This window comes from Trachypithecus francoisi, unplaced genomic scaffold (assembly GCF_009764315.1).
Source record: "Trachypithecus francoisi isolate TF-2019V2 unplaced genomic scaffold, Tfra_2.0 Lachesis_group3, whole genome shotgun sequence".
Classification (NCBI taxonomy): Eukaryota; Metazoa; Chordata; class Mammalia; order Primates; family Cercopithecidae; genus Trachypithecus; species Trachypithecus francoisi.
In genome coordinates this window covers 110,632,493-110,648,064 of record NW_022681468.1, presented here as the reverse complement: position 1 = coordinate 110,648,064, position 15,572 = coordinate 110,632,493, and the positions used below count along the sequence as shown (strand labels likewise).

The 15,572-nt window shown below is 50.4% G+C and overlaps 2 protein-coding genes and 1 long non-coding RNA gene across 3 annotated transcripts in view; 1 reads left to right on the top strand and 2 right to left on the bottom strand.

Moving 5' to 3' along the window:
* LOC117070315 overlaps window positions 1–13,677 on the top strand; it is a 78,823-nt gene extending 65,146 nt beyond the window's left edge. Inside the window, 6 exon segments of the mRNA XM_033189270.1 lie at window positions 3,484–3,535; window positions 3,821–3,927; window positions 5,210–5,288; window positions 7,091–7,182; window positions 7,289–12,420; window positions 12,738–13,677. Of these exon segments, the coding sequence (XP_033045161.1) occupies window positions 3,484–3,535; window positions 3,821–3,927; window positions 5,210–5,288; window positions 7,091–7,182; window positions 7,289–7,340 (382 nt within the window). The 3' untranslated portion in view covers window positions 7,341–12,420; window positions 12,738–13,677.
* Window positions 1–15,572, bottom strand: part of LOC117070328 (A disintegrin and metalloproteinase with thrombospondin motifs 7-like) — a 684,711-nt gene that overhangs the window by 196,769 nt on the left and 472,370 nt on the right.
* Window positions 4,378–7,270, bottom strand: LOC117070336. The gene is made up of 3 exons (XR_004431881.1): window positions 7,089–7,270; window positions 6,229–6,232; window positions 4,378–4,390 (listed from the first exon to the last, which is right to left on the bottom strand). It is a non-coding gene; the product is annotated as an uncharacterized LOC117070336 (long non-coding RNA).

Sequence of the window (15,572 nt, the reverse complement as noted above, 5' to 3'; positions counted from 1 at the left end):
GACTACTGCCAGAGTCTGTGCCACTCCTGAGGCACACTGGGTTGGGCCCCCCTGGTGCCTCTGCACTCCCCCTACCAAAATATTGTTAGCCAGCCCTTTCCCTTCAGCAGCCCAGCCCCTATCCTCGACAGTCACCCCAGGGTAACCTTGGGCAGATAACCCCTGGGGCTCCCTGCTCGAGACTCGGCCCTTACCTCCTGCCCCCGGAAGCCTGACCTCCCTGGGCTCTTTGGGCTTGCATCTCCAAGGACTGAGACAACCACTTCTGGTGGTTGCCACTCACCTGGGGATGTGAGTTTTGGCTGGCCAGGTTCCTGGGGACAGGGGCCCCAAGGGGCAGTAGAGGGCAATTGTTAAGATTGCTGGGTACTGGTAAAGAATTCTGGGTTTGAATCCTGCCGCTCCGTCTGCTAGGGATATGATTTAGTGCAAGTTACTTGAGCTCTTTGGGCCTCTCTTTTCATAGCTGTATAATAAAGATGGTATTGTTTGACTTCCATTTGTGAAGTTTAAATGAAATTTGTTATTGTTCTTTTATGTGAATCCTAGTACATCGCCTGCTGCAAACACACAGGACACCCAGGAAGTGATCATTGCTGTTTGATTTTCCTCATCCCCAGTCTCAAAGGGAAGCCAGACCAATGAGGACAGCCACTTGCCATCAAGTTGTCCCTTTAGGAGTCACTGAAAGGGCCCCAGCGTGTGGTGAGGAGAGCCCCAGGCACTAGGAGTAAGAGAAGATCTTACTTGCCACCAGCTTGCTGGGTAACCACAGAAAAATCACTATTTCCCCTGGGTCTCAGTTTTCTCCTCTATAACATGATACTGGATAAGATCAGTGTCTTTCAAACTTGTTTTTCAGCTGGAGTCCCCTTAGTTCAAGTGAACCCTTACTCAGAAGTCTGTTTTTTTTTTAATGGAGGTGGAGGTCTGGAACTCTACCAGATTCATCGCCCATGTCCTGGGTCTGAGGAAAGGGGTCCAGTGAGTGTATTAAGAGCTGCATTGGTCAGGTGACTCCACTCTGTGATATATCTATTTGTTCCTGCCCCTGGCAAGGCAGCAGGTGGCCATTTGGAAGAATGGCACAGGCCGTGGTTTTAATCTCCTCTGCTCTTTTTCAGCATTTCATTTCCCTGAACCCACATCTTCCTCCTATCCTGACTTTCTTGCTTCTTTCTAAGCCACTTCTGTCTTTCTTCCCCTGCCCTTGTTATTCTCTTGTCACCTCCTGTAGATTCAGGACATTCTGAAGGTGCTGGTGTCCAACCTTAACCATTCCAATGGGGTAGTGCTCCCCCACAGGGCAAGTGGAAGGTGAGGCAGTGCCCAGACCCCTCTCTGGCTTGCTGTCTGCAGCCGTGCATGTTTCTGAGACTTCTCTGGTTTGGGGGATACTTTGCCTCTGACTTATTTTATGTTGCTGCCATTAACCTTCAGCCTGTTTATGTCTGCTTCTTCACCTGCTTGATTGATTGGGTTTTTTCCTTCCCAGCATCTTTTATCATCTTGGAAATGGTGAGTCATACCTTAAAATTTCAAAGTAATTTGGGAATAATGTGACAGAGCAGGCATGTGGGATTTGGGTCTTTTGTTTTGTTTTGTTTTTGAGACAGAGTCTTACTCTGTCACCCAGACTGGAGTGCAGTGGTGTGGTGCAATCCTGGCTCAATGCAACCTCTGCCTCCCAGGTTCAAGCGATTCTCTTGTGTTAGCCTCCTGAGTAGCTGGGATTACAGGCACCTGCCACCACGCCCAACTAATCTTTGTATTTTTAGTAGAGACGCAGTTTCACCGTGTTGGACAGACTGGTCTTGAACTCCTGATCTCAAGTGATCCACCCACCTCAGCCTCCCAAAGTGCTGGGATTACATGCGTGAGCCACCGTGCATGGTCTCTTGCTGTTTTTATACTTTCTCTATATCCATATAGAGATGTTTCCCATGTAAGTTTTTGTTTCTTTGAATTTCTCATTTTTATTACCCCTGCATCATCTGCTACCCTGAAGGATCTGGAGGTAAGAGGCCCTGGGCCAGGGTGCAGTGACCCTGCAGGCCAGCCCTCCAACCTCCTCTCACAGCAGGAGCTGGGTGCCCCTCTGCCAGCTGAGACAGTCCACACACACCCCAGTCCTAATGATTGTTCTCCCTACCTCTCCCCGCAGTCCTCCTCCAACTCCTCCTCTCTGCGTGCGCCTCAGAGCCGGTACCAAGAACTGGAAGTAGCCCTGGACTCAAGCTCCACAACAATCAATCAACTCAATGAAAACGTAGAATCATTGGTAAGAGTCCAGTGGGGTCTCCTGATTCCACGCTGCCAATCTTGGGCCTTAGTTTCCCCTTGGGGCTCTGAAGAAAGGGGCTGAGGGACCCTGGTGCCAAGGGCAAATGGGGAGCTGGGGCACCCAGGCCTCACGTGGAGGGACCCCAGAGCAAGGAGCATGCAACATGGCTCTTCTGTCACTCCCCTCTTTGCTGACTCTCTCTTCTTCAGACATCCCTGCTTCAGTCCTTGCCACACACACCCTGGGGTTGTCACCTCTTAGGGAAGCACTAGTCTGACTGGTTGTCAGGGGCCCTGTATTTCTGCCCTGACTCAGTCTCTAATTTGCCCTTGAGTCTGGACAAGCCACCTCTCCTCCTTGGGCTCATGTTTCCAGAGGAGGTAGAGAGTGTCAAAGGTCTCTGTTAGCTCTGAGAGTCTGAGATTTGGGACCCTAGAATGGAAACCTCAGGGCCAAGGGCTCCCGTCTGTCCTTTTCTGTCCTGTATGTCTGCTGTGAAGAACCGTACCTGGCCTGTATGTGCTCAGTAAATGTTTGTTGAATGAATGCACCTTTCTAAATCACAAGCTGGCAGAAGGGTGGGCCTTTCTCAGACTCCGTCTCTAGAGGTTTGTGTTACTGTCCTTTTGAGAGAATCCAGATTCAGATTTTGAGTTCTGTGGCTATTGGCGAAAACCAACAAAGACGCAAATCCTCTGTCTTTGGGAGCTTGAGGAGAGTTGACCAGTTCGTGTTGCCATTGGGCCTGAGAACTTTGCCTTTAAAATCCATTCCTGGTCCCTGCCTACAACTTCCTGGTCTGGGGAATAGAGTTGAGGGGGCCCCCCTCAGTCACCTGAATTTGACTCTCCCCACAGAAACAACAGAAGAAACAAGTGGAACATCAGCTGGAAGAAGTAACATGTTTGTTTGTTTTTTTTCTTTTTCTCACGATATAATGCTGGGTTTGGGGGGAATCTCATGACTGCTGCGTTTGGGGGGCACTCAAATGTAGAGGTGCCAGTCTCATGTCGCCCACTCCCAGCCTGGGGAAGAAGGCTCACCCCTCAGATTCTACCCCATCCTTCCAGGTTATCCCCTGGTAACCTGGTCCCATGGGTGGGCCTGTCCTGGGGCATTGGTGGCATGCTGGGGGCATGTCTCTTGCTGTGCCATCTCTGCCTCCCCCGGGTAAGAGCTCTGTCTTCCTCTTCCTACAGGAAAAGAAAGCAAACTATGGAAATACACAAAGCACAAACGGAGCAGTTAGAGGTGAGTGGAGGGTGGGGAGTTTTCTCCTGTCCTCCCAAGAATGTTTCTTTCCTTGTCTTTTCTGTCCTTCAGCGCTTGCTTGGCTTTTCTCCCAAAGGTTCAATTCCAGACAATCAACATCCTCATGTTGGAAAAGGCAGACTTGAAGACCACAGTTTACCATACTAAACGTGCCGCCACTCCTTTGAGGGTGGGAATCTGGCACCCTGTTATCCTTCAACCTAGCACTTTGACAGGTCTTTAGGGGGAGTCCTTTGGGCCCTATCTCAACCTCTTTCATTACAGGAGAATCCAAGGATCTGGTCAGCCACCTGCAATATTCCTTGCAGCGTATTGGAGAGTTGGAGCAGGCTCCCTCTGCTGTCTCCATGCAGCAGCAGGAAGAGGACAGGGTGAGTCCAATGAGCTACCCCGTCCCCTGGCAGCCTGGCTTCCCAGATGCAGGAGTGAGCCTAAAGGTCCCTTCTGCAGGATGCAGTGTCCTGCCCAGAAGGCAGCATGCTCATTTCTCACTGCTTTTGTGTATGGTTGTTAGAGGCAGCCTGGGGCTGAGTCAGCTGCTATGGGTGAGTTGGGGGCACTGTGGGGAGAGACCACTGGACGCAGAGCTCGGAGGCCACACAGCAGCTTGAGGACTGGATGGTGAAGATAAGAAGTTTCGATCTGGGGAGCCCAGGCCATTCCACACAGTGCCCCTTAAAAGGGCAAGGGGTAGGCTCAATATACAACTCGGTCAGTAAAGATCAAGTCATTTCCAAGCCCATGGTCTGGTTTTTAAAAGAACTGTTCCACACAGTCCTGGAACAGGAGAGGCTGTGGGAGTGGGAGGAGAGGCTGCGGGAGCAGGAGAGGCTGCTGGAGCAAGAGAGGCTTTGGGAGCAGGAGGAGAGACTGCTGGAGCAGGAGGGGCTGCGGGAACAGGGAGAGAGGCTGAGAAAGCAGGAAGTAGAGGCTGCTGGAGCAGGAGGAGAGGCTGAGGGAACAGGAGGAGAGGCTGTGGGAGCAGGAGAAGAGGCTGTGGGAGCAGGAGAAGAAGCTGAGGGAATAGGAGGAGAGGCTGAGGGAGCAGGAGGAGAGGCTGAGGGAGCAGGAGAAGAGGCTGTGGGAGCAGGAGGAGAGGCTGAGGGAGAAGGAGAAGAGGCTGTGGGAGCAGGAGGAGAGGCTGGGGGAGCAGAAGAGGCTGTGGGAGCAGGAGGAGAGGCTGAGGGAACAGGAGGAGAGGCTGTGGGAGCAGGAGGATAGGTTGCTGGAACTGGAGCAGAAAGCCAAGCTCTGGGGCGAGCAGGCAGAGACACACATGCAAACCATGCAGAATGACTGCACCACCATCAGCCACACACTCTCCCAGAACCACGAGCTTGACGAGCAGCTGGGCGAGGCACAGTACGACTTCCAGGAGCTGGTGGGTTGCCCCACCAGGGGAGCCTGCCCTCCTCCCTGGCCCTCCATGCCTTTGTTTCCCCACCTGTAAAATGGGCATATGTAGCCCTCACATGAAATGGTACTTCTAAAGGAACCTGTGAGCCAGAGCCCTGCTCTGATGGCTGTGAGAGAGAGGGGATGATGTTTCTAACCTGCCTCTACCCTTCCCCATGACATGGGAGGCAGACATCAAGTTCTGGGGTCTCCAGCTGCAGTGGGTGGCTGCTGATTGCTTCTCTTTGTCCAGAACAGTGAGAACAAGAGTGCACTGCAGTTGGAGCAGCAAGTAAAGGAGCTGCAGGAGAAGAAGCTGAGCGAGGTGAAGGAGATGGTAACCTCTGCCCCATCCAAGAAGGGCTGGGAGGCGGGCACCAGCCTCTGGGGAAGGGAGGTGTGAGGCCAAAGGCAGCTCCAGCCTGGGGGCAGGTGATGCCAGCAACCTTCAGGGGAGTCCTGTGACTGTTTCTTGCTTCCTGCCCTCTGACTTTTAGAGGTGGGTAACCCTGGGTTCCTCCCAGGTCTGGACATTATAATCCCAGCTAGGGGCATGGAGCCTCCCAATCAGAGGGGAAGAGACAGTGGTATAAGAGGCTCCTTGTACCGGGGCTGGTGACTCCTGCCTATAATCCCAGCACTTTGGGAGGCTGAGGCAGGAGAATCACTTGAGGTCAGGAGTTTGAGAACAGCCTGGCCAACATCGTGAAATCTCATCTCTACTAAAATTACAAAAAAAAAAAAAAAAAAATTTAGCCAGGCATGGTGGCACATGCCGTTAATCACAGCTACTCAGGAGGCTGAGGCATGAGAATCGCTTGAGCCTGGGAGGTGGAGGTTGCAGTGAGCTGAGATTGCACCACTGCACTCCAACCTGGGCCACAGAGTGACACTCTTGTCTCAAAACAAAACAAAACAAAAAAGCCTCCTGAGATTCAAAGTGGATTCCGGCCCGGGTTCCACTGGTCACTATTCAACTACTTTGCATCTCTAAGTCTCTGTTTCTCTAACTTCAAAAGGAAGTTAGCATTTTTCTTGCAGAGGTGCTGAGGATTAAATGAGATAATACATGGAAAGCATTAGGCTTGTAGCACACTTAGCAGATGGTGGTTGGCTCCCTCTGGTTTTCCACCAGTCTGTGGCCTACAGTTTAAATGGTAGGAAGAAGGAGGTGAGATTTGAGGCTGGGGAAGGAGGCATGGGGTTCTAGGCAAGGGAGGAAGTCTCTAAGGCCTGGAGCAAGGGGCCAGGGACCTGGGCAGGTGACAGAGCCCCACAGTGCTCTTGCTACCCTATTAATGGGCCCAGAATCTGGAAGCCAGTCACCACGTGCCCTCATGCCCAGGGTCTTCCTGGTGGTGGAGCAGCAGCGAGACTAGTACCTGGGTCACCTGCAGCAGTACGTGGCCACCTATCAGCCGCTGACCTCTGAGAAGGGGGTGCTGCACAAGCAGTTACTGCAGACCCAGCTTGTGGACCCGCTGCAGCAGCAGGAAGCTTGGGGAAAACCGGTGGCTGAGATGGCCTGCCAAAACTGCAGGAGACCCAGGGGAGGGAGTTGCTGAGGACAGAGCCCCAAGAGGGACGACCTGGCATCTTCTGTGCCTTCTCACTCTGTTTCCCATCCCCTTAGGAGTGCCTAGAAGCTGCCAGCCAGCAGAAATAGCAGCTAGAGACCCAGTTGAGCCTCGTGGCTCTCCCTGAAGAAGGTACAGGAGACCACTCAGAGAAAGAGGAGACAACCCCAGGAGGAAGGGGGGACTGTTAGCAGCGTAGGATTGAGAAGCTAGAAGAGACCTTTAGAACAGCTGGTCATTGTGCTGACCGGGTGTGTGCACTAAGTTAGGCATCAGTATGGTGACCTCCTGGGATTGGGGGGCCACCAGGTTGCCTAAGGATGGGTGGACTGGCCCAGATGAGAAAGGGAACAGGTCAGAACTCCCACACCAACTGGTAGCAGGACTGTGCCTGGGAAATATAGCAAGATCTTGGTGCTTAAAAGGAAAAATAAAGAACAGCAGCTCATTCCCCTCTGGGGAGGGCCTGGTTCAGGGTCACACAGTGAGGGTGGGGAGAGGTGGGCCCGCAGTACCTCCCTAGATGGGTTGTCTGAGGACCCCTCTGGCCACGTCCCCACAGGAGATGAAGGAGGACATCTGGACAGTGAGGAGGAGGAGGCGCTTCAGCTCATGCCAAGCATCCCGAAGGACCCGGAGAGCCAGGAGGCCATGGTGAGCTGATTCCCCCTGCACCTCCTTTGCCACCTTCCTCTGTGGTCCCTCCCAGACCCCCTTATGCTCTTGGTTTCCCCGCCTTCTGATTTCTTATCCCTTCCAGGAGACAGTGGTCAGACACCATTTCACCTGTGACCAAGAGGTGCACTCTCTGAGGCCCCAAGGGAAGGGACTGCCCTCCACCTCCCTGCCCCATTTGTTCTGTGAATGTCCCTACAAGAAGGGCATCAGGGTGGCCAGTCCATGCAGCCAGGTTCCAGACATCCCCAGGATCTCAGCCCCTCCAAGGGTACCTGGAACATTGAGGCAGAGGGAAAAGCAGCTGGCCAGAACACACACCCAGCTCCCCACACGCTCTAGAAGGTTTCAGGTCTCTGCCTCTCAGGATCCCAGACTCCCCCCATTCAGCCTCATCTTAGTTCTGACTCTGGTACCCAGAATTTGCCTCTATTTCCCAGTCCAGAAATTGGAAAAGAACGTCTCCAGGTCCCTTGCTTGAAGACCTGGCCAGAGCTAGTGCCAGGCTACAGACACCTGGAAGGAGGCGAGAAGGGCACACTCGCTTTCCCCTTGTCCTGGGAGGCCCACATACCAACATTGCCACCACCACTGCCCCCAAGGAGCACAGCCAAAGTAGACACACACAGGAAAAGGGGAAGGGTTGAGTGAACCTGGGACACTGCACCCCAACTTTAATGTATTTTTGAATTCAATTTGCTAATATTTTGTGGAGGATTTTTGCATCAGTATTCATCAGTGATATTGGCCTGTAGTTCTCTGTTTTGGATGTATCTTTGGTTTTGGTATCAGAGTAATGCTAGCCTTGTAGAATGAGTTTGGAATAGTTGGGTAAGTTCTCTAGTTTTGGAATAGTTTGGGTAAGGTTGGTATGAGTTTTTCTTTAAATGTTTGGTAAAATTCAGCAGTGAAGTACCAGGTCCCAGACTTTTCTTTGCTGGGAGACTTTTTATTACCATTTCGATCTCATTATTTGCTACTGTTCAGGTTTTGGATTTCATCATGGTTCAATCTTGATAGGCTGGATGTGTCTAGAATTGATCCATTTTTAGTTGGTTTTCCTATTTATTTGTGTATAGTTGCTTATAATAGCCACTAGTGATCCTGTGAATTTTTGCGGTATCAGTTGTAATGTTTCCTTTTTCGTCTTTGATTTTATTCACGTGGGTCTTCTTTTTGTCTTAGTCTTAGTTAGGCTAAAAGTTTGTCAGTGTTGTTTATCTTTTCCAAAAACCAACTATTCTTTTCATTGATGCTTTGTTTTTTTCATTTCATTTATTTCTGTTCTGATCTTTATTATTTCTTTTCTTCTAATAATTTTGGGTTTGCTTTGCTCTTGCTTTTCTATTTCTTTAAGCTGCATTGTTACATTGTTTATTTGATGCTTTTCTACTTTTTAAAAGTAGGTGTTTATAGCCATAAAATTCCTCTTAGTACTGCTTGTGTCATATCCCATAGGTTCTGACATGTTGTGTTTCCATTATCATCTAAGAAATGTTTCAATTTCCTTCTTAATTTCTTCATTGACCCCACTGGTCATTCCAGAGCATATTATTTGATCTCCATGTGTTTGTATAGTTTCCAACATTTCTCTTGTTACTAACTTCTAGTTTTATTCCATTGTGATCAGAGAAGATGTTTGATATTATTTCAATTTTTAAAATGTTTTAAGACGTCGTTTGACCTAAGATATAGTCTATCCTTGAGAATGATCCATATGCTGAGGAAAGAAATATGTATTCTGTAGCCCAAGGGAGAAGACACCTGCCCCTACTCTGCTGCAACACACAGCGCTCTGCTCAGGGATGGGGCAGTGGTGTGCTCTCGTTACCCAAGGGGTTCTCTGTTGGGGAGGGAACAGAGTCTGTTCTGTAGTGTTTGCCACTTTTGGTGGTGCAAATGTTCCATGGCTGATTTCAAGCTGCCACCATCTTCTCAGCCTGGGCTTGTTTGTACCCACCCTTGGGAAGGCTTTCCAGGTATTTGAAAGGCTGTGGGTGTTGTGATCTAAAGTGTATCTTTATTAGATACACTCCAAGCCCAGTTATGCTATGGTTCTTGCAGACTCATAGAGGAACTGCCTTGTCGGTCTCGGATAAGATCTGGAAGAATTCTCTGGGCTACCAGGCAGTAGAGATCCTTATTCTCTACCCGTAACTGTAATTTCTCTCCAAAAAACAGTCTCTCTCTCTCTCTCTCTCTCTCTGCTGAGCCACTCGGAGCTGGGGGTGGACTGACACAACATCCCTATGGCCATAACCACTGGGACTGCACTGGGTCAGAGCTAAAGTCAGCAAAGCACTGGGTCTCACTCAAGGCCCACTACCTGGCTATTTCCTATGTTCACTCGAGGCCCTGGGGCCCTATAGTCAGCAGGTGGCAAAGCCAGCCAGGCTTGTGTCTTTTCCTTCAGGGCAACAAGTTCCCTCAGGCCCTGGTGGGTCCGGAGATGCTGTCTGGAAGCCAGGGACTAGAGTCAAAAACCTTAGAAACTTACCTGGTGCTTTATTCTAAGGCAGCTGAGCTGACACTGAAACCATGAGACAAAGTCCTTCCCACTCTGCCTTTCCCTTTCCACAGGCAGAGGAGCCTCACCCTGTGGCCACCACCACAGGCCCACAGGGAGTGCTGCCAGGCTACTGTTGATGTTTACTTGGGGCCCAAGGGCTCCTAAGTCACTTGTAGTGAATGCTTCCAGGCCTGGGACTCACCCTTCAGGGCAGTGGGCTCCCCTCTGGCCTAGGGCAGGCCCAGAAATGCTGTTTAAGAGCCAAGGCCTAAAATCAGTGACTATAAGAGTCCATTTGGTGCTCTCTACCCCATTGTGGCCAGGCAGGTACCTAAGTTGCAAGACAAAGTCCCTTTTACCTTTCCCTCTACTTTTCTTAAGTAGAAGAAATCTCTCACCACAGCCACCATAGCTGGGAATGTTCTGGGTCTCCCCTGAAGCCAGCATGTCTCAGAGCCTTACTCCAGGCCCGTTGCATACTACCTGGGTATCACTGTTGGCTATTCAGGGCCCAAGGGCTCTTGACTCAGCAGGTGATAAATCCTGCCAGGACTAGAATTTTTCCTTTAAGGCCAAAGATACACCCTTTCTGGCCCAGGGTGTATCTAGAAAGGTAATTCAGGAGCTAGGTCCTGGAATGGGGGCCTCTCAACTCTGACAGGTGCTCTGTCCTACTGTGGCTGAGCTGCTACCCAAGATGTAAGACAAAGTCCTCTTTACTCTTCCCCTTCCTCTCCTCAAGCAAAAGGGAGTCACTTTAGTTAGTGCAAGCTGCGTTGCCTGGGGTTGGGGGAGGGGTTGTGCAAACACTCCCTTGGCTGCCCTGGCTGGTGTCTGTCTAGGTCTTGTGTCCCCTGAGTCCACTGGCTCTGAGTCCAGCATGGCATTAGGTCTTGCCTAGGAGTTGAAGTCCTTATGGTCTAGACTGCCTTTCAAGTTTATTTAGGGCCCCAGAGCATAATAGCCTGCCATGCCAAAGCTTGTCAAAACCCAGGCCTCAAGCCTTCTAACTACTGGGATGGGTGAACCCCTCTGGATAGGACTGGCCTAAATGCTCCCTCCATGGGCAGGTGTCACGTGAGTTCCACCTGGTTTGTTTTCTGCTGTGACAGGGCAGCACTGAGTTCAAGGCAAAGTCCCACAGTTGCTGCATTCTCCCTCCCCCAGGTGCACAGAGTCTCTCTCAGCCCCACAGCGGTGACTGCTGGGGGAGGGGGAGGGGTGACATTGGTGTTTCAAGACTGTCTCTCCTACCCTCCTCAGTGCCTCCTTCAGCGACATGAAGTTAAACCACCCACGTACTGTGAGTCCTTGCCTGATTTTTGGTTCTTATGAAGATGGTTTTCTGGTGGAGACAGTTGTTACATTTGATTTTCCTGCAGGGGGAAGGATTGGTAGAGACTACTATTCAGCCATCTTACTCTGCCCCTCCTCCCTCACTTAACTTTACTTCGTAAGAGCCTGTTTCCAAATACAATCACATAGGGTGTTAGGGCTCCAAGTATGAATTTTGGGGAGACACAATTTAGTCTATAGCATTTGGACTTGGGGGAAGAGAGAGAGAGAACATTAACAGGAAGTTCACAGTGTAAGCAACAGTATGGAGGTAGGAAAGTTCAGCTCATAGATAGAAAAAATTGATCCAATTTAGCAGGGCCCACAGGGAGATGTGGTGGAGTGGTGAGAGGTGGGCTGGTGAGAGGTGGGCCACATCAAAAGAACCTTGAATGCCAGGCTGAGGTGGGAGGCATTTCCTGTTGTGTAGAAGGTGCCATGAGGTGGTGGGGAGGGTAACATGATGAAAGGATATTTGGGAGGATGGATCTGGCATCAGTGATGGCTGGGAGTAAAGAGTAAACAAAGCTGGAGTTCGGGAAACTGGACATATGGCCCAGAGTTCAGGCTTAGGCTGTTAAAAGGCAGTTTCCACACTGAGTTCCAATGTGGATCCAAGCATGCAGTGGGTAGATGATTTGGAAAAGCAACACCATTCCCTTCCCATTACCACAGTTTCCCAGCTGAGCTCATCACCAGAGTCCTACAAATCAGACAGTCAAACTACCCGAAATTCTGTCCCTAGAAGCTGTGGCCCAGAGGGAGCCCTTATCCTGCTGCAGCCCAGGGACACTGCAGCCTGAGAAGGACTGCACCTGTTCCCTCCCAGGAGCCTCATCTCTGTCTAGCCAGGCTTTGATTTCAAATGCCCTCAGCTTTGGCTTTGAAATCTGTTGGGTCAGATTCATGAGAGCTCTGGCCTTCTTTGGGTTAGGGATTTTAAATAGTTTTTTCAAGCAGGCAGTAGATCAACTCTACCTGCTTACTTCTGTGTGCATCTCTTCTTCCCTGGCCCCAGATCTTTTTCCTTGGTTTATCCTCTCATTGTGTTGCAGCACAGCTTCCAGTGGCTTCCAGAGAAAGGATGAATGGAAGCCAAGCTTTCTGACCCTTATGAATTTTAGAATCTCATTGTTCTACCCCAACTCCTGATTAGTAGTTTGACTGGATGTAATGCTCTAATTTAAATGTAACTCCTCCTCACATTGGGAAATATTGCTCTATTACTTTCTAGTTCCCAGTGTAGTTGGGAAGAAGTCAGTGTCATGCGGAGTCTTGGCTCTTTACATATGATGTGTCTTTCCTCTCTGGAAGATTTTAGGATTTTCTATCTTTGGATTCTTGGAATTTCCCAATGATGTGCCTTATTGTAGGTCTTTCTTTTTTTTTTTTTTTTTTTTGAGACGGAGTGTCGCTCTGTCGCCCAGGTTGGAGTGCAGTGGCCAGATCTCAGCTCACTGCAAGCTCCGCCTCCCGGGTTTACGCCATTCTCCTGCCTCAGCCTCCCGAGTAGCTGGGATTACAGGCGCCCGCCACCTCGCCCGGCTAGTTTTTTGTATTTTTTAGTAGAGACGGGGTTTCACCATGTTAGCCAGGATGGTCTCGATCTCCTGACCTCGTGATCCGCCCGTCTCGGCCTCCCAAAGTGCTGGGATTACAGGCTTGAGCCACCGCGCCCGGCCTATTGTAGGTCTTTCTTCGTTCACTGTGCTAGTCACTTGGTAGACTCTTAAACTAGAAAATTATGTGCTTCTATTGCAGGAAGCCACCAGCAGGTTCATGTAAGCTGGATAATTGCATTCTTTTCTTCCAAGGACAGAGGTATCAAGGCCCTGGGAACCTTATAAGTGGATGTGGGGAAAGGGGGCCTGAGGTGAATCCAACAAAGCTGCAGCACCCACTGAGCTCATGTCCCAGGGCTAGGCTCTGCCTGAGGACAATAGACATGGGTGAGGCCCACTTCCTGCCCAGTCCCATGGTTGGGCTCAGGACACACATGGTCCAGGAGGCCCCGGGTTACATTTACATGCACCTACCTGTATGCAGCATTCAGTGAGCCACAGGACAACTTAGGGGAGGGGGCAGCTCCAGAGAGCAGGATAGGAGGTAGGTAAATAATCATGGGATGGGGAGTGGCCTTGTGGTGAAGATGCAAAGGCCGTGTGTGTGTGTGTGTATGTGTGATGTGTTTTGGGGAAAATGGAGAGAATATTTTGTCTGCCCCCTTTTCTGGCCACTGCATCCCTTTTTTCGTGAGTAGTTTTTCTTCCCATCATGGACTGAGTGTCTCTGTCTCTGTCTCCTCCAAATTCATATGTTGAAGCCTTAACCCTCTGCATGGCTGTATTTGGAGATGAGGCCTCTCAGGAAGTCATTAAGGTTAAATGAGGTCCTAAGGGTGGGGCTGTGATTCAGTAGGATTAGTGTCCTCATAAGTTAAGACATCAGAGAGTGCCCTCACTCACTCTCTCTGCACAAATACAAAGAAGAGGTCACGTGGGCACACAATATGGCAGCCACCTACGGGACAAGAGAAGAGGCCTCAGAATGAAACCTATGTTGCTGGTACTTTGGTCTTGGATTTCCCAGCCTCCAGAACTGTGAGAAATAAATGTTTGTGGTTTAAGCCACCCAGTGTGTGGTATTTTGGCGTGACACCCTGAACTAATACATCTCCCTACCCTACTTCAACCACATGACACTAGAGGGCTTGGCAGTTTTAGTGTCCCAGCTACCCAGCCAACCCAGACCAGACCAAGCAGAAACTTTTTTCTGGAATTTTCTGAATCGGAACTAATGGAGGGGAGTCCCATCCTTTCTTGGGGTCAAAACCAGGAAGATGGAAGCCTCGTACTGCCAGCAGTCTGACTCCAACCTTGTGGGGAAAGTTGCTCTGAGAGCACAAAACTGATCTGCAGACTGAGGTGGAGACAGACACAAGGTTAAGGAGCCTGCAAATCCTAACAGTGCTGGTGACTCTGAGTCCAGGTATTCCTGAGACCCAGCTGTTCCCTGTTCTGCCCGTGGCTAACTTACTGACCAATGAGCTTCCCCTCTTGCCTAAGCCAACTCAAGTGAATTTTCTGTCACCCACTCCCAAAGAGCCCTGACTGCAATGGCAGGGCATGGCAGGGCTGGGCTGGCTGGGGCAGAGGATGGTGTGGAGGAATCAGCAGTGACAGGCACATAGGCAGTGCAGTTATTGCGTGGCCTCCATGAGGTCTTCCTTCAACCCCAACTGTGATCAAGGCTGGGCACATAAGCTTAGTAGGTCAGAGTGAGGGATTTGGTGAGAGGTGCCATGCTCAGGGCCATCTTTCTATGAGCCAGACTCTTGTCATCAAAGGCTTTGCCATCAGAGATAGTTTTAGTCATATCTTGGATTCACTTGATCCATTGCTCTTCTGCTACTTTCAGGATCTTTACTGTAGGCTCTCCCACGTGGGTGGGAGACTAAAGGCTGTATAGACGAGAACACACTGACCTGGGAGCACTCTCAGGATTTAATGACTTGGCAAGGACACCTGAGGCTCCAACACATTGCTGGAGTGGCTCCTTGAAATGTGGATGGAACAGTTGCTGCAGTGAATTAGGTAGAGATTATAGAACTGTATTTGCGAAGCATCAAAGAAGCCAGAAAGTACAGGGAGGTAGGAATGTTGGAATGGTTCGTTCCATGCCAGCAGATTCAGAATCCACCACTTGCCTATGTGCCCTTGGAGGCCTCACAGGAACTCCCCTCTCTAGGCTACCAAGGAACTCCCCTCTCTAGGCTACCAAGGAAGGCACTAGTGAGAAGGGCACCTGCATCTTTCCGAGACTCGGGGCACTATCCTTTGTAGTCCAGGATCGACAAGAGGAGGTGCTGCCATGAGACCAGGCTTCGTGGTGTCAGTGGGAATGGTGGAGGGCGAGGACAGCAGATGCCAGGTGGTGGCAGGAAACAACAACACCGAGATCTGGCCCGCAGAAGGCTGCAACACAAAACTGCAATTTCCTAGCCAGTTTTCAGACTGAGATAATTGAGACCTACAGCTCATGGATTGTAGGAGAGGTTGGGTATTCTTGGAAAAAGATCCTGCAACATTACTACATGGTATTCATTCATTATTCTCCAGAAGCATCTGGGGTCATTGATTAGAGTAACAGTAACTGATGAAAAGGGAACACCCAGACTGAGGATCATTTATATAGTATTAGAGCTGACCCTGACACCGTAAGATCCACAATGCCACCATGTCCCCTCCCCAACAAGACTGAGGACACGTGAAGGCTAGGTAATAATGGATCCCTGGATGAAGAGGCCACAGCCTCATCCAGTTGTCATTTCTCTGTCCCTAAATGTGCAATTGATATGAGTATGCTTAGCAGCTAACAGAGCTCTCACTTTACTCCCTGACCTGTGGGTATGAGCCCCTATAGTGGGAAGAGCCCGGGGGAAGTCTCGGAAACTCCCTCTTCCCACTTCCAGGAGCAACGCAGTATTCCAGGCGGAATCACAGATGTATCACCTCCCTCAACTGTG